Raw genomic sequence first — 21,826 nt, 5'->3', positions numbered from 1 at the left:
GGGAAAACCTAACAGGTGCGAGGCTCTTCTAAAAAATAGTAGTGATAAAGCTTAGCCCCAAGAGCTTCTGTGGTGGGGTGAAGAGGTACTTGTGGCGTGTAGGACCGCGTGTAGTTTAGGACACTATTTTACACTGCCTTCAGAAACAAAGACCGCAAAACCCTCAACAAGGTTGGGATTGACAAGGGGGGCCTGAGGCTGTGGTTGTCTCTTATCCTCTTGGCCCTGCAGCCCCTCGCTGCTTCGTGTCTGCGGACAAGTCGGTTCAAGTTGACTCAAGCTACYGCTTCTAAATTCTAGGGGAGCAATTACTGTTGCTAACCCTCAAATTCTAGGAGAAGCCTGAGACGACAGCAATTTATAAAAGTACGCCACAAAGCCAAAAATGGGTCCTCTCCAAACAAAAGCATGTTTCATGAGTTATTTACAGTTAGTGACATTCTGTGTGCGCTAAACTGAGAAAATCTGTTCCCTAAAGAATGCGCAGGGATTTTTGGGGGTGGGGAGGAGAAGGTAATAAAAAGCCCAACTGTGACTTTTCTGTCAGTTAGTGTCTATCCAAATATCTCTTGTTTAAGTCTTTTTACCCATTAATGATTTTCTTCCCGTCTCTTCAGTAGTTTTTCATTGCTGCTGCTAGGCAAGTCGGACAGAATGAGATGCAAGTTCTCGCTTAATGACAGGAGAAGCAAAGCTTCTATGGTGTAGGAGGGCTAGAGTACACATCATTGCTCCCGTGGGAGCAAACATCCTTTCAAATTCTACCCACTGTAATTACATGGACATGTGAATGCAGTTCTTTTATTTAATCTGTTTTTTTCCCACAGTCTTTTTCTTTCAGGTCTATTCCTTTTCTCTCTGGAGCTTACGTCCTAGTTTTTTCTTGAAGAGGTTTGACCCTCTGTGCTGTATGATAGTTTAGATGGTCTCCATGGGAAGCTGGTCTGACATATACTAAATGATTGCAAAATGGATGAGTGGGACTTAAAACAGTCAGGAATCTTAAGGCCTTACAAGATGCCTTCAATTTACCCATCACCAATGCATTCCTAGTTTGAGTGTTAATATACTTTGTACGGTGTCATTCATCCAAAGCCCTCTATTTTACTAAAATCATGACTGAGGTAGGGAAATGTGTTGTATTTTTATATAGCTGGAAGAGAGAATGAGTCACAAGTTTAAGTGATTTGGCCAGAATCGCATGACATGTTAGTGGTCAAGCCAGAATATAGATTTCCTGCCCAGTATTATTTAGAGACTTCTTAAAGCTAAGTGCTTTGATAAAGTATATCAAACTATATACGTGGTTAACTGCAGCTGTATGTTAGCTGATGGATGACTTGTTCTTTCTGGACATTTCTGCTAAATTTTGAATGCATAGTTTCTGAAAGCTGCTGCCACCTGTCATTTGAAAAGGGTGTTGCATGTTCAGCTGGTAAAAATAGAAAGCTGCTGTTTAATCAAATCAGTGCTACTCATTAGTTTTCTTTTGCTTACTACTAGATAAGAGGTGTTTGGCTGTTGCCCATAGCTTATTGATAAGCTGTTTTCATGAGAGCAGCATTTGTGAATCAAACCGAGAACTCCCTGTACCTTGTCAAGGAATCCTAAACACCAGAAACAAAATTGTGCCCTTGGTACTGTATATTTTACCAGGAATGACTCCTCTCCGTGGAAATGCTGGGCGAGGTTTTCCTTGTTCTGTAGCACTGTGTATTAACCAACAGCAGCAAACGCATGATGATTCTGTGCCCGTTATGCAAGAAAACTTTAGGCCGTGCTTCCCGTTAGCGTCAGCCTTCTGGAGAAGGAGAGAGGGCAGCGCTAAGGTGCTGGCCTGTGACTCGAAAGAAAACTTGGGTTTAGTTCTTTGCTTTCATTTAGTTTAGTTTAGTTCTTTGCTTTAGTTTAGTTTCTTAGTTTCTTAGTTTTAGTTTAGTTTAGTTCTTTGCTTTTTATCAACACGATATGGTTAGAAGAGTACGATGGACAAATACTTTTGGCTGTAAGTTTATTCCATGTAGTTCTTAAAGACTGCGATGGCCCAAAGTGTGGCAGGCCCATTACTTTCATGCTGCAAAAAGCCTCATTAGCCCAGATATCTTCGTTGCCGAGATGCAAGACGAGTTTTGCGCTTGGCCTTTGGTCTTTCCCGTGGCCGGAGCGTTAGGATGCAGGAGTCTCCCTGGTCACTTAGCGTTTCCACCAGGCTCGCAGAGACGTCGTATCGCAGCGAGTGGGCTTCAGAGCTCTCGCTGCCGCTGTGCGGCTGCGTGGGAGGCATGGCACGAGGGACAGCTCTTACTCCATGTTCCAGCTCTTACTGAAAGCCGAGAAAACCTGCTGAACCTCCCAGATTTTCAATCAGCCGGAATGGGATCCTTCTATATATGCTGCAAGGTCTTAATGGATTTGGTAGCTTTTTTCCCCACTTCTGTAAAGGGAAATCAAATGGACGCAAGGGAGGGCAGAAACGTCTTGGAGACAATCTTCAGAAGCGTTCCCTTCACGAGAACGACAGCGCGCAGAAGCGGAACGGGGGCATGTTGTTGCGTTAGTCCTTCGAGGCCTCTCACGTCTGCCTTTCAGCAGCACTTCCCCAAACTGGTCTTGATGAAAAACACCGGGCAGCCGTGCTGAGACCCTCTAGTATTTATCCTTCTCCATCTCTAGTACTCCAAAACTGCCGTCCTCATCCAACCAGGAAAGTTCTTCCCATGCATTATATTTAGTTGCAAATGGAAATTCAGTTGGATTGTTCAGTTCTAGAGTTTTTTTTTTTTTTCCTTTTGCGGCTAGTTTTCGCGTATTGATCGTGAACCGGCTGGCTCCATTCTTTTTTTCTTACCTCCTGAAATCCATGGCAGAATACAAGGAATTAATTACGGGGGAAATATACTGAGGAGATGCTATAAACCCAGCAATTCAGAGCAGATACGATAAAACAGAGTAGACTCTCCATTAGACATCCCTGCTTCCCTACTCCAAAGCAGGCGGGATGTTGGATCAGGACTCTTTGCCCTAGCTGAGAGGATTACCCACTGTCTGTGTGGTGTGTTTGTTTATTTAGTAATTTTTTTATTAAGCCAATTGGTTATTTGGATCCTCTTCCAGGCTCTATTGATACTGCTGAGTTTCTCCGCTGCTTGAGACGCTCAATACCCTGTTGAAGTCGAGGCAGCCTTATAGCCCCAGCACATCAGCTCTGTTGTATCCCTGACACAAACAAACTCTTAAAACTCGGGTCGCTCCCTTAAAAAGGCTCGAAAGGGGGACGAAGGTCTGAGATTCCAGCAGTGGTTCCTGAAAGCCCTTAACTGCGTTTTCCTTTCGCGTACATATGGGGATGTTCTCTGCAAAGCTCCCGCTGGTGTCTGACAACTCAAATGCGATCGTGCTGCAGTGATTTAGGTGTATTTAATGAGCTTTAACTGCTGGAGGGGACATGTGTGCGCGTGCGTGCTTTTGTTTTGCGGATGTCCACCTTCATTTTAAGCCTTTTTCACTGACACTAAGCTACGTCAGGTTCCCTGACAGTCACGGAGGTTGTCGTGCGCTGAGATACCCTGGTTCAACTGATGGACGAGAGCTTAGGTCTGGGCCCTACATGCACAAAGATCCTTGCTGATATCCATGTGACTATGGATTAATTATCACTAAGCCTAATTTGAGATGTAAGGGGGTTTTGTGCGCTTTAAGATGTTGTGCCGGTTATGGATGTTAAGACAATATTTATTGAATCTTCCTTATAAAATCTGAAGTGCCTCGTCCTTAAAGTAAGAAAACCCAATGTACTTTTCTTGCAGGTCCGGTATAGCTGCTTAATTCTGATACCGCAGTAATGCTCGCTACCCCTGAAAATTGCTACAGTTGTTTCGATATTTTATTTAATAGTGTATTTTTTTTTTTAACAGGCAACAATTGGCATCGACTTCTTATCGAAAACCATGTATTTGGAAGATCGAACAGTGAGTAAGCTTTTTGTTGTAGTTCTCCCCATGCAGTTGGAACCAGGATCTGCGTCTGTTAGAATATAATTGTGCAGCACAGAGCTCTGAGATCCCTTGGAAGCAGAGCCCGAGCCCTTCGTTTACCAGCTGCTTCCAGGCTAACAAGTGTTGTGGAGACAGCTCCCTTCCCCAGGGAGATGGGAAATCGCCGTTTGGCTCATCTCCAGCGGTCTAACGAGTGCCATTTTACACATGGTGGAAGGGGCCATGTAGTCGTCCTTCTTTTTTGAAGAAAGATGAGATAGGATAGTCCGAGGGGTGGATAATGGTGGGAATTTGGAGAAGGGGACCACGCTTACCCCCTTCGGTTTTTGATGCCGCAAGAGGGAAGGATATAGACTGAGTCACCGTACAAAGTTGCCAGTTTGTATCCAGCTCAACAGCTCTTAAAATTACTTAAATAGAAAAAGTTTTCCTTCAGGAATAGTCCAGAATTACGTACTTGTTTGCTTGGCTTAGTGCAGTTCCAGTTTCTGAAACGAAATCAGCGCTTCACAGAAGCAAGTCTGCGGTTTAAAATTAGCTCCGATCCTTAATTAAGAAATTCAGCCACGGAGCTATTTGCAGGAAAAAAAAAAAAACCCCTGTGCGGCGCCGCATACGCTTATGGTATTGGATAAACCCACAATAAACGTGATTGCGTTAGAAGTGCTTGGGTAACGAGATGTTCTTTCCGTAGCAAACCCGGCCCTTGTGCATCTTTCCGTGTGTGTCGTTTTTAGCACGCTTTGTCTTTTCTTTCAGAACCTTGCTGGTAAGAGATTTTTCAGCTCCGTCTGCATGCACGTTACCTTGCGCTGTGGCCAAGGCTTTAAATAGAGAGTAACGACTAGCGTTTTATCCTCCTTGGAAAATTCACGTTAGTTAGTTTTCTCCGGCGACGTGACAGCAGCTGAAGACTCTCCCTTTAGAAGCGCCGTGGGTCTGGTCTGATTCTTCAGCCAGCCCCTGTCCTCCAGGGCGCGTGGGTAGATTGCGGGGCAAACGTTTGCTTTAGTTTCCCTGCGGATCCTCTCGGTTAGAAAACTGAGCGGTCCTGTTGCTCCCCTTTCGGGAGGGAAAGGTTTTTGAAAAGCAAGGCMGGGGCAAGGCCGAGATAGGTGCGCATACACCAGCTTGGCTACGACTAGAGCTTAGGAGAGATTGCTCCAAACGAGGAGGCAGTTTGCTGCTGCTCCCGGTCCCCAGTCATCCCCTGCATGAGCTTATATTTTTATTTAGCTTTTTTTTTTTTCCCCCTCTTCAAAAAAGTAAAATTTATTTACTCTTTCRTTTTTAGTGGCAGTTTGGCTTTTTTAATTTTCTCCCACCCACAGATCAGGTTGCAGCTGTGGGATACTGCGGGTCAGGAACGTTTCCGTAGCCTCATTCCCAGTTACATCCGTGACTCTGCCGCTGCTGTAGTAGTTTACGATATCACAAGTAGGTATATTGCACTGGCTTTGACCTTTTCTTATTTTTCTTGCTTGTTTGACTGATTTTGTTAGGTACGATTGCAATTATGGGACACAGCAGGTCAAGAACGGTTCAGGAGCTTGATTCCTAGCTACATTCGTGACTCCACTGTTGCAGTTGTTGTTTATGATATCACAAGTGAGTGGGGGGAATTCTGCGTTTCTAATACTCTGCCCCTTTCATCCTTTAGCCTAGCTTTGCATGTCACACCACGGCCACGTGCTTGTCCTTCATTCTGGCATGAAAACCCGTTTTCTTCTCTTGTAGTCAAGTCTCAACCGAGCCGCCTGATCGCGGCCGCCGTAACGTATAAACTTTCTCATAAACGCCGTTGTTTTGTGACCCTTCCTTGTCGCGTCCTCCCGAAGCCTTGAGCACTGCCTGGTCTTGTTGCACTTTACCCTCTCTCATCTGCTTTTTGGGTCATAATCTCACCGTTTTGACTTTTGGTCTCCAACACCGTAACTGTGCATATATCCCCGAGCTCTCAGCTTCGAGCCTTTGCGCTGACAGCTGCGGCTTGCTTCACTCCATCGCCCCCCAGATCTGGGCACGGGCTGGGGGCCGGGGGGGGGGGGGGGGACGAAAAAAGCATTAACATTTCATTCTCATTTAAATGGGTCCCGTTCACATTTGCGGTATGTAAAACTTCACCGCTAAGCCCTTCKCCTTTAACAACTGCTCTTTCATTTCTTACTAAGGTATGTATGTTTTTTTGTGAACTAAAATATTAGTGCTGCTTTCAACCCTTCTTTTTCCCCCCTCCCCTCAGTCCAGAGACCACTAACTTACAGGCTTTCTATAGTTTTGAAGAACAGAAATCTTGTTACAAGAGAGCTAAACCTTTAGACACTCAGTTTTCAACCAGAAATGACTGAGAGTGATGGTCTAACGCTATACAAATGCRAAAGAGCTTGTCCTTTGGTTTATAAATAGTAGAAGATTACAGCAGGAATAAGGGCTTTACCTATAAAACCTTGAGCAATTAAAAACGGCACTTCTCRTTTGAGCTAAAATTACAGGTTATCTGTGAACTTGGAATTTTTTTTTTTTTACTGACCTAGCAAATTCAGTATTGCCAAGTAGTGAAGAGGAGAATTAAGACGCTGGCAAGCGATCAAGTCTTGACTGTCGGATGTACAATATATTACCATGCAGTAGAAGCCATTAAAAAAAATCCGGCACTTGCCAAGAGCTGCTGCAGAGCCCCCCCGTATTTAAGTACCGAAAAATACTTTGGCAGCTCGGACGCTCTTGTGTGCTAAGCTTAAYGGCAGCTGCTGTACAACTCGCGTTCCCTTATGGGATGCGGCTCTTCAAACGAGGCACTGGTTCAGGGGATCGGAAGAGTTTCCTCAAGTTCTTATTTTGCAGCYTTCCGGGACTTTCAATTAAGAAAAAGCACCTGCGGATAGCTTCAGTTTATATTTCCGGTTCTATGCAAGTGGTTCTGAAATTATTCTGAACTCGGTGTTCGATGGAACAGGAGTTGCTAGTAATCGTTACYTGATGTAACTAAAACTCTCGAGTAAAAAGCGGTTAAGCTGTACAAAACACATAGTTGGTATTAAATACTTAGGAGAAGCCAGGAAAATGTAGGAACGTCTTGCTGTAGATGCGGATGCTCGATATTTCTCAAGTCCTGAGCCCTGCGGAGTGAAGGGCAATATCACGTAATCCCCTTTTTTCTGTACGAAGTGATTTTTGTTCAGCTGAATGAAGTAGGAACTAGTCTAAAAAACAGCGATAAGACTCATTTTATACACGATCACAATCAAATTRGAGCTCAGTTCCGTTCATTACAGCCGAATTCAAAGCCAGGGAGTGAAGTACTACCATAGCCCGTTTGAGGTTAACGTCAAAACTTTCATATACTTCGGGGCGGGGGGGGGACATAGGATTTCGCTTGCCGATTCCTCATCACCCTCTTACGGCAATTCCGGAGCACGCGAGGCTTTTATTTGAGGCTTGCAGGCGTGTCGCTGGTGATCCGGGAAGAATCCGTGCAGTGACGTTGCTCTCCGCTGTTCTCTGTTAGATGTAAACTCGTTCCAGCAAACCACAAAATGGATCGATGACGTCAGAACGGAAAGGGGCAGCGACGTCATCATCATGCTGGTGGGAAACAAAACAGATCTAGCAGATAAAAGGTACGGAGGAAGAACTYGTCTTTCAAATGTATTTTAGTGCTTGTTCTCTCCTAGAGGTTTTTAAAAATGTTTCTAGACATTCCTTCTGAAAGGGATGCTCGTATCTTCTTCCAAAGTGCTCAAGCTTGTTTTGACTCTGCGGGAGATGGATATGACCAGAGAAATCTTGATTTTTTTAACCTTCTGTTTGGTTCAGCACCAGTTTGCAGCGTAATGTCGTGAATGRGTTGAGAAACTGGCCTCTACGTGCCAAGAGAGACTGGAACGTTAAACWCAATTCGCATCAATGAAAGAGCAGCTAAAGCAATAACAAATATTTACATTTAACTTTCTCAGATATAAATGAGAGGTGCAAGTAATCAGCCCTTTTAAAACTCCTCAAAGTTTTCTTTTTTTTATTTTTTATTTTTTACAAATTATCCAACTTAATATTTTCTGTCAAACTTGTATCCCCCCTCCCCAAAAGACTGGAAGCTCTTGAAACAAAGTTTTCCCCGGTTTTGGCCGTAGCAGATTGCCTGATGGCCAGGACACCTAGTTAGCGAAAAAGGAAAGCAGAGCAAAATTCATCTGAGATGAGATGTCTGCACTTAGTCTTTTGCTGAAATAGTTTTGKAGGCTGCAAGTTGCCTTGAAAGTTGTTAGTGGGTATTAAAAATCTTTTGATTCTTTTGGGTTACGTATTGCTTGAAAGAGGTTAAATACCGCTTGGCAAACCTTAAATTGTTGCTGATTTTTRTCAGATGTAAAAGCATAGCTGCCTGGGCAGGGACTTGGAAGAGTCTAGCTGGGCCACTTGGTTGTTCCACCGGAAAGCTGAGTTATACTTTGCAGCTAGATGCCCTGTAGAAGTTTATCCGATACAGTAGGATGGTGACACTTGTCTAAAACTGTGCTCAATATGTGGCATCTGTGTACAGATTTCACGTATAACATGAAATGCTTTGAGAACTGTAAAGATAGTAGTTATCTCCTTGGCTTGAATTCTCAAGATGTTTGTCTTTTTAAAATGATTATTATTTTCCTTAATTCTCTGTTATCTTCCCCAGACAAGTGTCCATCGAGGAAGGAGAAAGAAAAGCCAAAGAGCTGAATGTAATGTTCATTGAAACTAGTGCAAAAGCAGGCTACAATGTAAAACAGGTAAGTAAGACGTTGGCTGCCTTCAGCCCTGAGCCTGCTTCTGTTCACGCACCGTTGCAGAAACAGGACGCGTTCCCAAACCCCGAGCCGTCGTCTCTGCGAAGGGCGTTAGAGCAACAGCATAGTCCGTACCCAGCAAGCAAGATCCGAGTTAAACTGTTGGCCGAGGTCGGGAAGGAACCTCGACCTCGCAGCAAATGATTTGAAACCTCTTTCCTCTCAGAAAAGAGGAATTGAGAAAGAATCTGGATATGGAATTGCACCTTTCCAGAATCCGGATAATCCAGATCTGGTGTTTAGACAGAAGGGACAAAGGCATGAACCAAAAAGATGGGGAAATGTGGATCTAGGGGCTGTTTCTGATACTAGTTTAGTGAATGAATGCGGGCAAACCAACCACGGAGGAATGTAATGGGTTAAAATAATGCTTCCGCTGTGCAGTGAGACAGTATAAACTGTTTTTCCCACTTTATTGAAAGACACTGAAAGCAAGAGCAAATATTCTTGGGCAGCTTAAACTATTTCTGTTAGATGCTGAGATGCTTTTAAATTGGGGGAGAGCGGTGACACGTAGTTTGAACTGATGCAACTGCAGCTATATTAGGTTTTATGTTGTGAGATGAGCTTGCAGCCCTTTGAATCCTGACCTGCTCGACGAAGGTTTTAGCGCCTGCGTTAATGAAGATAAATCGCTTGGCAAACAGTGAACTGGTGAAAGCAGTAAACACAGCAAAACTGCTCTGGTGTTTACAGAAGAATTTTGTTTGGCCTTATTAGCTGTGTAAGCAAATGTGGTTACTAGCAGAACAGGAATTAGAGAGCTCCGTACCGAGTCAGTGCCTAACGGGATATTGCTTTTTCATTGGTCTGGCTTGTAATTAAGGCTGGAATTTGGGGTTGGGATCCTGAACGTTTCCTTAGAAGAGGGCTGAGCGTTTGAGCAGTCGCCTCCCTGAGAGGAACGGTGTTGGCTAAGCTCTGCATTCCCGCTTTTCCCGAGGGAGTTGCTGTGTGTAGCAGACATCGCCACAAGTCCGTGTCCAAGCCTGTAAGGCAACCTGTGACTTCTAAGGCCAGTTAACGCTGCTGGGGTGGGAGCGGCGATGATTGGGAGAAGCTAGCAGGAAAACCTGGTACGATATGYCCGTTGTCCACCTTGGCACGAGGTGCTGGCGTTTAATAAAACACGTGCTTTATAAAGCTGCCGCGGTCATTAAGGATAGTAGCTCCATTTCATACATTACGAAGGAACAAACTTCAGCTTCTTGTCTTACGCTAAAGCCTTTTGGAGATTGTATTAATGAGATTGTCAGAGCACGAAGCCGTTTCTGTAGCCGTAGCCTCGCTTGCACGCTCTCTAGAGAGAGTTTTCAGTTGTACCACGGAGCTCTGCGCAAATTATGCCTCTTAATTTTAATTGGCAGGATACATGTTGTAAGACTTTTCTTTTGTCAGAACATGGATTTGGTAATTCAGCTGTCAGAACTGGACAGAGGACCGTTCCGAAGTGCCGCCTTTCTCTAGGTAAAATCGAAACAAAAGCCATAAACGTATATTTGAAAAGAACTACGGATAGATTTTTTTTTTTCCATGGGTTTTTGATCTTCGTATTGCAGGCGTGAACTGGGATTTTCAGGAATGTCAAAGTTGTTATTGTGTGCTGCGGAACATTTGAAAGTTCCTTTTTTTTTCTTAGTGTAATAAGTAGTTGTTGAAACAGTTCTCCAGGGTAAGGCTCTTGATACCACTAGCTTAATTCTTTTTCTTCRCAACTTCTGTGTCGAATCGCCTGAGATGATTTTATGGACACGTCAATAAATTCTTCAATGAAATGGGAAAGCGTCTGGGGAGAACTTCTCCTATAGCCTGTATAAAATCTTTTTTATTAAGCTGAATGCAAATTTGACCTTCCCATARCTGATTACTTTTATCCATAATAATATATTCTGACTCAGCAGAACAATTACTGTCTAGTTAATTTTCATGCGGGAGGTTTAATTCAAGTGTCAAATTATTTTAGATGTGAAATCCGTATTTTGACTGTGTGTAACGAACACATTTGGGTAAAAATTGAGGTCACTTAGTGCTGAATATCAAACAGCTGTGGAAAGGTGAATTTTAGAATAGCGACAAGTCAYTGRTTTTTGTTTAGCATATAGGTCCAGRTTTAACARCTACCATGCAGYYTTGCTACKGAGAATGGCTGAYGTATGCAGATTAGGGAATATGAACTGATTTTTTTTTCTTCTTTTTTCACTCAAAATTCTTACCTGTCGGTGTTGCAACTTCTCAGATTCAGTTCTCCACCGCCTGTCGGGACAGTTCAAAAAAACCCTGACAAAATGCTGTTCTGCTTCCCACTGTCCTTCTCAGCACAAGGCCCGTCTCCTGCATCTAAACCCTGGTTTGAAATGTCAAAAGCTTGATTTCTTGTCTCACCTGGGCAGAATAACGGCCAAGGCTTTGCCACCTCCCTGGCTCTGTCATCCTCAAAATCCAGAGAGCCTGGCTTTATTGCCCAGCTCTGGAAGGTGGGTTGCCCCACGCTTCGAGTGGGTATTTCGATGGCAGCAGCTTCTACCGCCACAGAAATAGAGGGGAGCATCCCRCTGGCAGGTCTTTTTCTGTTTGTTTTTTGTGGGAGTTGGTTGGTTTTTGCCATTCCCCTTTGCAATGGAAGGGTGATGTCTTGGAAGCCGACATCCCGGCTAATTGTGGGTGGAAGCGAGTGACCTCTGACTTAGGTTTAGAGGCCTGGAGGTAGAACTGCCTGGGGTCACTGCGGAGAAGTGACCGGACGGTTTACAGCCTGCATATGTGCAAGCTTAAACCTCACCACTGCAGGCTTTCGTTTTATGGCTTTTTGGGCATTTTTCTTTTCTTTTCCTCCAGAATGGATCGGATAACCTGCTGTGACAAGTCTCATGCCTTCTCGTTGCGCGCTATCAAGCTAGATTGTAACGTACAGCTTTTGTGGGCTCCTGAATCTGTTAAAGGAGAGCCATCTCTGCAGCCATCGAGAGCCTACGCGCTTACTGTCCCTTCCGGCTTTGGATGTTGAAGGAAAAATGAATGGGCGATGGACAGAGTGAAAATGGTGCTAGCGTTGTCCTGAGGTTAAATTGGTGGAATAAAGCAAAACTTGGCTTTTAGTTCCTCTAAGTTTCAGCAAAGACTGATTTTTCAGGGCAGCCTTAAGACCGAAGGAGGAGGTAGGTAGCTCGCTTCAGTTAATGCAGAGGATCTTAGTCTCTGGTTCACTTTGTCAGCCCTGAAAAAGCTTTAAAAGAGTGTGAGATTCACGCTCTATCTCAGCAGCCTGTATTTCAGGGTCTGTGGACTTCATGCCCAGAATATGTCAGGGTTCATTTTGCCGTCTTGTGGAAAGAGGAGAGCGAGAGCGAGCTCTGAAGACCTTGCAGCAGTACCTGGCACACTTCACGTCTGTTCTCAACCCCATGCTGAATATGGTATTTGGCAGGGAAACTTTCTCACGGCCGTAGCTAAAGGACCGTGGCCCCACGAGTAACCCTGTTTTCACAGAGCTGGCTGCATCTAGCAACTTGGCGCCTTTTCCTGTCCTTCGATTTTTGTCTGTCTGACGGGCAAGAATGATCCTTTGAATTGCAGCGCTCTCCTCGGAGAATAAGAATGAGGGAAACATTTTGCATTGGCTTTGCTTTGGGGAAACGGGTTTCTTGCCTGGCTTTTCCATCTGGACGGCGATCCTCCCGTCCTCTCCGTATCGCTGAAGGAGTTTTGCAATGGCAACTGCTTCGTGCCTACAGTCGGTTGTGACACTGATCGGTTAGGGACTTGTTGGCTGTGACGGTAGGAAAGGCGGATTTTGGGAAAAGAGTTGAAACTAGTGGCGGGAGATGAGGTTCTTTCAGAGCTGAATCAGGAAGGAGACCGGAGGATTGAATGCTGAAAGAGACTTTGGATGGCTCTTAATCTTTCAGGCTGTTGCATTTAACTCCTGCCTTGGAGGAGGAAAAAATAAAAATAAAAAAAGCACTGAATGCTCACCAATATGTGTATTTTACATAATATATATGCGCAGCCACCTGTGGCGTTCTGCAGTGAGATAAGACTGCTGGCTTGGGTCCTGAAGGCACTGTGAAGCGGTGAGATCCCTGCGCAGAAGGCTGCTTTTTAACCATCGCAACGTTTCCCTAATTGGATTTGTTCGCATATGCTCGGACTGATAAGCAGGAAGTTAATAACAGGGAAAGCTGATTTTCTTCTTTGCTAAATTCCTTTTTTTTTAGCCCAATAATTTCGAGGGGAAGTACAGCTAAAGGCATAATTTTGTTCTCGGCCTTAATGTAAAGAGAGGTTTACTGTATTTTATACTCTTGTCCTTGCTGTCAACAGCTTAGTTTAAATGCAATAATCCAGTTGGTTCCTATCAACTGATTTATTTATTTTTTTTAAAGAACATACTCCACCCCCCCCCCCAAGTGTAAAGTGCATCCCAGACGTTCCGTGTTCATAAATATGTATTGAAGAAGGGGGGAATAAGCACAAGTCAGTGTCACAATTAATAAATAAATTTTGTGTCATGCTGTTTCCACCTAGGATCTCAAAGCACGTGGCATCAGCAAAGAATACTGTGAGCTCCTGTATTTTCTTCTTTCTTTCAGAGCAAAGATAGCAAGCGATCGTCCTAATTTAGGCACAGTCTGGTAGGACTGTACTAAACTCTGATATCCATCCTTAAAACTGAGAGGAGGGATTTTTTTTTTCCCGCAAACCATGTGCATCAAGACCTGGGTCAAAACTCCTCTTTGGACGCTTTTGCAATATAGGGACAAAAAARCAGGAGCCAGGGTTTTCCGTAAGCGTAGCGTGTCCTGGTCCTCAGGTCTCTTCTGTGTTTGAAACTTGCCCTTTTAAACCTTCTCAGCCCCGATTGCTTGGAGTTTGCAGCCCGTTCCACACCCTTTGGAGCTTTTTACTCGCAATTTGATCGTTCAGTGCTGAAGGTACCATCCCAAGAGCTGTGTCTCTAGCCACAGAGCAGCTTTGCAGTTTGGGGCAAGTCGTTTAGCTTCTGCTTCAGCTCCTTAGCTGCAAAGTGAAGGTAATAGTCCTACTCTAGCATCCAGYGAGTGACCTGTGAGAATGAGTAAAACTGGTGAAGCTTTCAAGCCTTTGGAAGAGGTAAGAGGAGGTATTGTAAGGGATTAAAGGCAAAGACAGCTCTGAGTCCAAAGCAATTGTGGATTCAAATACGGTACTCAAACTTCTCAGGCTTCCAGAGGAAGAGGAGATTGAATCTCAATTACTTCCTTGATCCTCTCCAAGATGCAAAAGACGTAATGAATGGTCCAGTTTTATACTGAGTGAATGAGAAGCCTTCTGAAAATTAATAAAACTAAGAAGGTTGGCAGTGCTGTCCTCTGGCAGTTACCAGATTGGAACGGCAAGGAAAAATAACGCTGACCATGAGGTTATGACGGGAGATGGCTCTGCAAGTTTGCAGCATCTTTCCTCTCCCTTGTTTCATTCTTACAAAGCAGACAAAGTGCCCGTGTCTGATTAGTTTTAAAATGCTGTCTTACAAAATGGTAGTCGTGCTGCTTTTTCAAGCGGAGCTAGGAGAGAAGGATGCTAGTGAGACTGGGAAGGCAGAGGCAAGCAGATGGAGTAACCAGAAGCGGTGAACCAACTGATAGGACTTCTTGATACAAAGATTACAGCAAGATCCATGTCTAGCTTCTCTATGTTGAAGTTCCTTGTTAACTTAATTCTGACYGGCGAGTCCCTCTTGCCTTTATACCTTTGGTTGCGTATTCCTGCTTTATGTTCAGCGTTGATGGTTAATTCAGTTTAGCGTCTGGAATTCTGACACAATCTGTGTTACTTCATTGTTGGATTATGGGAATTTAAGTAAATTTTTCAGTGAGGGTGGACGGCTCTGGATAATGGCAAAGGTAAATAGAAGCTTAGACGGGGACACTAAGCTTTTTTGCTTTGAAATGGTTAGCTAAAATTTAACCCTCAGTAAGATACATCAGGTGTTGGCTTCACCAGACCTGCACTCTGGTCTCAGTCCACATTTTAGCGTGCGCCCACCAAGTGGTGCTGCTGTTGGTGGGGAAAAATGAGTGAGGGTGGAGGAGATGGTTTCTAGAGCAGTTTTAAGGGAGACGAAGGAAATCGCAGAGGAAAGCGGCTTTGCCTTTTTATACCTGTCAGTTTTATCCTCTACTCACGTAGCTGTCTTTTCAGCCAGTAACGAGTAGCGGTGACAGCAAAGGTCGGACACCAGTGAGCACGGTGTGTTTTGTAGTCCTGCCCTGCGAAGATCGTAGCCCTGTCGGACAGATCTGAGAGCTCGTTCTTGATGAACTTGGGCAGTACTTGTCAAGCCAGAAAAATTGTCTCAGTGTCTTTCCAGCATCRTTTGGACACTGAGGGCCAAATCTGCAGCAGCGTTTAGGCCCTGATCTGCAAAGCTGCTCAGGTACCTACATTCGCAATACGAGCAGGCTGGTGGTGGCTGGCTCAGTTCCCTGTGGAAAGTGGGTCACTGGGAGCAGTAAGTGGTTTAGCCCTGTGTCATTTGAGGAGAAGACGGAGCTAGTATCTAATAATGTCCCTTTAATGCGTGAGGGCTGACGTGACCCAGGCATTTCAGGCAGCTGGTGTCAAACTTGCACAACGCATTTTGAGACTTCCTGAGTTGCCGTCAGGCGCGTGGTGGGATGATATTAATACACTGATTAGAGCTGTTGAGCGCTTGGAAACTTCCAGCCCAGCGTCTTGGACGCTCGGTAACATGGAAGCAAGAAGTCTGTAGTAGTAACGACGGCTGTAACTTTGCAAAGGAACTAATTCAGGGCACGTCAGCTTTTGTATCTGGGTGCGTGCTGAGCACATCAGCACAGGACCAAAACTCCGCTAGGACTGTGCTCCAAAGGTAAAAAACAAGTAGGTAATCATCTCATGATCCTGAAGAACCACAAAGGAGACATCTGTCTGTCTGTCCTGTTCCCCCCTTCTCCTGCACCCATGCTCAAGGCACATTAAGCAGGACGCTCCTGTTGAAGCCTGTGTGGTTCCTAGCAATCTAACATGGCAACTTCTCGGAGAAATCACACTTGGCAGAAGGACAGTCCTTCACGTGCTGTTCTTGTGCAGGAGAAAACAGACTATCATAGGCTCAGGAGAACTAAAGTGGGCTGGGGAAAATGCCTCGTGGTGGAAAACACAAGTTTGAGCCTTACTTCACAAGAAAAAAGGGCACAAAGGTAGAAAACGCAGATGGAGTTGGTCCTGTTCGACTTTTCTGTTCAGCCTCCTTCAAGTTGAATAAACYTGTCCAGAGAGTTTAGAGCTTACTGGAAAACTGGAGCCAGTGCTCAAGCGAGAGGTAGAAGAGTGCTTGAMTTCTCTGGGATTGCAAGCGCATTTGATGTTTTGCATTGCGCGCCCTGCGTGTGGACATGACACAGTGGATACTAAAAGTTGAGGTGGGCTCAGAAAAGGGTTGGGCRGATTCCCGAAAGAGAAACCATGGAGGGATCTTAAAGATCCTTTTGTCTGGCTCATGGGGTGCCTGAGCCGCAGATACGTGGAGCCTGGAAGAAGGCGCTGTGGGGGTGTTACAAGCTTTCCCTGTTCTGACACTTCTGTAGGTGTCTGCTTGGCTCACAWTGGCCGCAAACAGCTGGGCAGGGTGGACCTTGTGTTTGACTTTAACAGTGTGCCCATACTCTGCGTAGCTAGTACTCCGTGGAGCCGCGAAGGTCGAGTCCTCACCTGACGGGTGGGGGAGCGGTCGTGGTCTCTGAATAAGGCTGTGGCAGAGCCGAGATGAAAATCCTGGATTCCAAACGTGTTTGCGGAGAAGGTGACAGAAGGTTTGATGCTTGTAGCCAGCAGCACTTTATCTTCAATAATAACAAAAATGGGGTTTGCRGCTTGCTAGGAATAAAGGTTATATTTGGTGTCAGGCTTTTGGTGGCCGTAGTGTAAATAGTCCTGAAGGATGTATGGAAGCCCTGTGTTTGCACTGCATCAGCCGCGGTGCGCTCTTTAAAGTACAATTGTTTTGATCCGCTGCTTATGTGTGCTTTTTTTTTTTTTTTCCAGCTTTTCCGACGCGTGGCAGCTGCYTTGCCTGGAATGGAAAGCACACAAGACAAAAGTAGAGAAGACAGTATCCTTTCTGTGGTTTGTGCTGTTGATTCGCTGGTGGCCCAGCACTGCCAGGCGTTACCGCAAACGAGGACCATGCAGGCCCTGAATAACAAAGATGAAGAACAAGGAGGAAGCTTTATCTACCCTGCAGCCCTCGATCGGCTTATAGACATCTCGGAGACCTGAGAGGGATGGTAGGAGCAAGTGAYCTCGTTAAGTGATGGTCCTCCAAGCTGGAAGTAAGGAGGAAGAAGGCTTGGTGGGAAGGTAGGCTGGGACTAGGGGAGTTAATGGTGGTAAAGCGAAGGAAGCGGAGATGGCGAGGGCTGTGAAGTAGCTTGGAAGTGAGGACAACTGAATGAAAGGAGAAGGAAGGACAACAGAAAGGCGCGGAGGGGATACAGTCAGCCCAGAAGGATTCTTTGCTTAGTGGAGGAGGAGAAGTGATTTGGAAGAAGGACGTGGCAGGGAGTACAGGTGGGGCCATGCTTAGCGCTGGAAGTACAGTCCCTGTAGCGCATCCGAACTCAAGCTCTGTGCAATATGGATTTGACTGATCCAAAACAGTTCCCTGTGCAGGTCACTGAAAGGTTAATCAGCCACCACTTTTATTAATGAGAGGACGGTGATAGAGTTCACAGGCGCTGGCTGAGGGGCCTGTGGCTTCTCTATCAGGGAGTTTGATCACGAGTCCTTAACTGGAAGTGTGATAAGGGCACTTTGATTTTTACTTCCTGCAGATAGCAAGGATTGGCTACGATCGTCTCCCAAGGAGCTGTGTCGGGATTGATGGTGGGGATTCTCCGTAGGCTCTTTGGCAGAACCCTGAGGTTTCAAGGATCTTGACCTGCTCGTGCTCCACGATGGAGCTGGCAAGGCTCGTTTCCAGCGTCTCTCAAATACATATAGAGGTTTAGATCAGCCAAACCTAAGGACCAAGCGTATGAAATGAATCCTTGGTCTTGTTTCCCTCTTCATGTTTATTTTTCTCCTAACCTCTGTAAAGAGCAACTTCAGCCCCCGGGAGAGATAAGCTGGAATTACCAGCTGTGCAGCATGTTTGGCTCTGCGTTAACCGATAAGAGAAATACTTGAGACTTGGGCTGAGCTGCCATGAGCTGCCGTGTTTGGGGATTAGCGTTCAAAGCGCCTGTGAAAGGCTCCGTAAACATTACAACCGCGGAGCATCAAGCTGGGAATCTGCCGCAAGGGAAGCAGCTTATCAGGGGCTGCTGAAGAGCACAGGGCTCTTCGGTGACCTTGTGGTGGTGATGGATGTTCGCTCTCTTTGCGAGGGGTGAGTTCAGGGCGAGTTTTGCTTGCTGACGGTGGGATAAGYGAAACCGTTTGGCCAGATTAGACCTCCTTTTGGGTGCCCACCAGCTAGAGGTGCTGCTGTTCCGTGCTGGCAGGTGAGGACTGAATCTAGCATTGATTTGAACCTGGATTTCCAGGCTGTTATTGCTTCCCGTTGACAACGGCGACGGGATCCTCAGTTTATATCTTGCGCTACCAGCTGTAACAGTCATTTCGGAACGAGAAGGTAACTGGGAGGTCGGTGAGGAAGAGCAGACACTGGTTAGAGAGCGCGCTGCAGGACTTTCGGGAACGTTTGGAGACTGGTGTTGGCTTGGTTTTTTAGGCATCTAAGTGAAAACGTGACAGCAGGGTGAGGGGGGCTGCTAAGAAACCTRCTTTGCTGTTTGAAGCAGGTCTTCTCGAGAGCATGAAGAACTGCTTGTTTCCATGGGAAATACAGGTACTGATCCATCTAAAGTGCTTCTGAAAACGCCGGTGAAACCCTTCCCCGGTACGGTACGAGAACGCTTTAGAGCAGGCTGCCTTCGGATACGGCCCTGCTGGCGGGGAAACCGAGTCGCCCGTCCGTTTGCCTTAACTTATTTCTTTCAGTGATCGACATAAAACTGGAAAAGCCTCCAGAGCAGCCTGTCAGTGAAGGAGGCTGTTCCTGCTAATACCACGTGGCTTCTACCTTTCTCCAGAACATCACTGCTTTCCCTCCCTTTACTCTTCATTGACTGCGGTGTGAATATTGGCTTGAACCTTCCCCTTTCAGTAATAACGTATTGCAGTTCATCATCGCTGGCTGTCTCGTGGAGATGATCTATTAGCTTCACAAGCGCGCGCACACACACACACACACACACACACACAACACGAAAATGTCAGTGTCTTCATTATTTATAAGAAAAAAAGCCAAAATATTCCAGCATATTCTAGTTATAACTTTAAAAGGATAGGTACAATTTCTTAATATTTGTTCCTTTTTTTAATATGTTATGATATTGCACTTTGAAATGATGGGAACCGAGCAAGTCTTGAATTGGACTTAGATGAGATGGGCGTGCGGAATAACGCTTGCCTAGCTTACCCGTTTGGTTCCTCTAACAACCTGGAAGCGCCTAGGCAGCGGCGGAAAATGCAAGCAGAGCAGGCGGATGCCAAGGGTTAAATGCTATCCATATAATTAACAAAAATAAAATAAATAAAACCAGGCTCTTAATCTTCTGAGCAGAGATGGTCTGAATGGGTTTCGGACCCCCAGATGTTTTTTTAGGAACGGATGCCAGCAGGGGTTTTGATGTCATAAAAGGCTGCTGGATATATATATATATATTTTTTTTGTTGAGTTCTTGCAGAGGCAACGCGAGCCCGTTTGCAGGAGAGCGTACTGAGGAACGCAAGGCGGCTTTCTGAGCCGGCCGAACGGCTTCCGAAGGGTTGCGGGCCGGAAGGGAAGGGTCGGACGTGCGTTAGCAGAACCCTTGCGAGAAGCCAGGAGACGTGTTTTGGGTGCACGGCGAGGTTTTTTAAGAGCTTTTTTTTTTTTTTTTTTTCCTTTGGTGTAGAACGCCAATAAAGTAAATTATTGCTACTTGAGAGACTGGAACGTAACGTTTCAGTCGCTCCGAGGAGAAAGCGTTTTGCTGCTTTTTAAAGAAAGGGGGAGCTTTTAAACGAATTCGAGACTGGCACCGAAACCAGCTTCAGTTGATTGGAACTCTCAAATTTGGCGAAAAGCGGTTAAAGAAACTCAGAGAAACGCTCTGGTAACAGGCCAGTTACAGCCGGGGMTGGAGGGAGCAGTTTGAGGAGGGATCGCACGTGCTTTTCCGTAGCGTGGTTGTAGGTGGACTGGGGGAAGGGGTGTTTACTTTAATCATCCAGGAATCTAGATGAGAGAGCTTAGATGGAAAGGAAGGAATTTAATAGGATGGAAACCAACTTTATGATTATGCAGATTTACACCTTTATTTTTTAGCATTTTTTTTTACATTCAGTCTTCCGAGTCGGTTTAGTTTTTTTTTTTTTTTTTACATTCAGTCTTCCGAGTCGGTTTAGTTTTTTTTTTTCCACTAGATCTGTATAGTTTGGTTAAATAACTAGTAATTTAGTTTTCTATTTAACTAGGCTTGCAGTTAACCAATTTTCTCCGATATTTATTTCTTTGCTTAATTTTTTTTTTTTACCGTTTTCCGTAATTTTTGTTCTGTTTTGCGGAGGGATCTGTCTAGAGCTTTGCTGATGTCGCGAGACGTAGCTACCCGAGAAACACAGGATCGGACACACTAGAAGTGCACCCTTTTAATCTTTACTAGTCATTGTGAAGTTGCTGTGTAAGTTAATAAACACACTTGTAAATACATTGTTTGCCAGGCGAATACGGCCGAGTTCCAGTGCAGGAAAGAAATCGGGAGCCCGCTGCGATTGCTGCTCGCCGGACAATCGCAAGCGAATRTTCAGGCTCCTCTTTTGTCCTCTTCTGCCCCTCTTAACCACCTTAAAAAACAAAACAAAACCAAACCAACCGGGGAAGAGAAGGGAACCGTCCTCACCACCGCTTTCACCAGGAAACGGGCACGAAAGGTTTGGGGTTTCTTCCTTCWCGGAGCGAAGGTCGAACTCGTGTCCTAACCTGGGTTGGTAGCGACTCTGCACAAGGATAACTTAAAGGCAGGATGAGATGTAAAGTGCTTTTATAATGCAATATTAAAGGCGAGTTTTGGGGGTTTTTTTGTTTTCTTTTTTTGTTTTTTTTGGACGTGGCATGTCTTGAAATAAACATCAATGATATGTGACGAAGGATCATTCTTTATTGAAAAGAAACTCTTGGGGGGAAGGAAACCTGGCTGCTTTTCCTGTATTGTGCTGTTCTCAACTGTGCAAAAATGGTCCGTCTTGCTGCTTTCTGGTTTTGCTTTTTATTTATTTTTTCTCCCTTCTGGTTCTTCACACAACTCACGTTGGCCATCGTTGGGCTGTTTTCCACAAACGCGTGCTTTTTCTGCTCGAAACGTTGGATTTGCCAGGACCTGGCTTATCGCGTAAGGCTTAGGTGGATGAGTGGTTCCACCGCTTCTAGTGCGCTACGCGTCCGGGAGCAGGTTCGTTAAAGGAGCCCGTTATCTCTTCCTCTAGAAGAGGTCCAGGAAAGAAGGTGACCACGAGTTCTGCATTCAACACAAGCGCAGACCGTGGTTGCAGGAACCCGAGCAAGATGTCAGTTTGGCATTTATGCCCCAAGAAGGTCCYGAGGTCTGCTCTGGACAGCCAGGTACCTCCTCACTGAGGCTCCCTGTGGTTGATATGTAACGTGACTCCAGGGTTCAGTCTTCTCCTAGTACTTTCCCAGGTCTCCAGAGAAAAGAGTGAGCACAGGAGCAACACAGTCTGATTTTTGTACCACATCGCGCCGTCTGTCTAGCAGACTTTGGGTTTTATTTTCATTTTGCTCCGTCAACATGGCCAGTAGAACCACGGGAACAGGGTTGTTTTTTCCTTCTTTTTTCCTTTCTTATAAGGTAACTTTGAAAACAGTAAAGGTTTCTGCTCCGTTTCTTTTCTCCTCCCCACTCTGRCTTGGTGGTTGTACAGTACGTTACGCAGCTGTCCATT

The 21,826-nt window shown here is 45.3% G+C and overlaps 1 protein-coding gene across 2 annotated transcripts in view; it reads left to right on the top strand.

Annotated features, from left to right (window-relative positions):
- Positions 1 to 19,433, top strand: part of RAB6A (RAB6A, member RAS oncogene family) — a 56,245-nt gene extending 36,812 nt beyond the window's left edge. Inside the window, exons 3-8 of one of the 2 annotated variants that reach the window (XM_026085150.1) lie at positions 3,915 to 3,968; positions 5,498 to 5,603; positions 7,504 to 7,615; positions 8,665 to 8,758; positions 16,862 to 16,928; positions 18,821 to 19,433. In XM_026085150.1, the coding sequence (XP_025940935.1) occupies positions 3,915 to 3,968; positions 5,498 to 5,603; positions 7,504 to 7,615; positions 8,665 to 8,758; positions 16,862 to 16,928; positions 18,821 to 18,885 (498 nt within the window). In that variant the 3' untranslated portion in view covers positions 18,886 to 19,433. Of the gene's footprint in view, positions 1 to 3,914; positions 3,969 to 5,326; positions 5,433 to 5,497; positions 5,604 to 7,503; positions 7,616 to 8,664; positions 8,759 to 16,861; positions 16,929 to 18,820 lie in introns of both variants that reach the window. The other variant, XM_026085149.1, reaches the window with a different exon arrangement.
- Positions 19,434 to 21,826: the final 2,393 nt, after the last annotated feature.

Source organism: Apteryx rowi, unplaced genomic scaffold, assembly GCF_003343035.1.
Source record: "Apteryx rowi isolate R43461 unplaced genomic scaffold, aptRow1 scaffold_660, whole genome shotgun sequence".
Classification (NCBI taxonomy): domain Eukaryota; kingdom Metazoa; phylum Chordata; class Aves; order Apterygiformes; family Apterygidae; genus Apteryx; species Apteryx rowi.
This window is presented reverse-complemented; position numbering and strand designations above follow the sequence as displayed.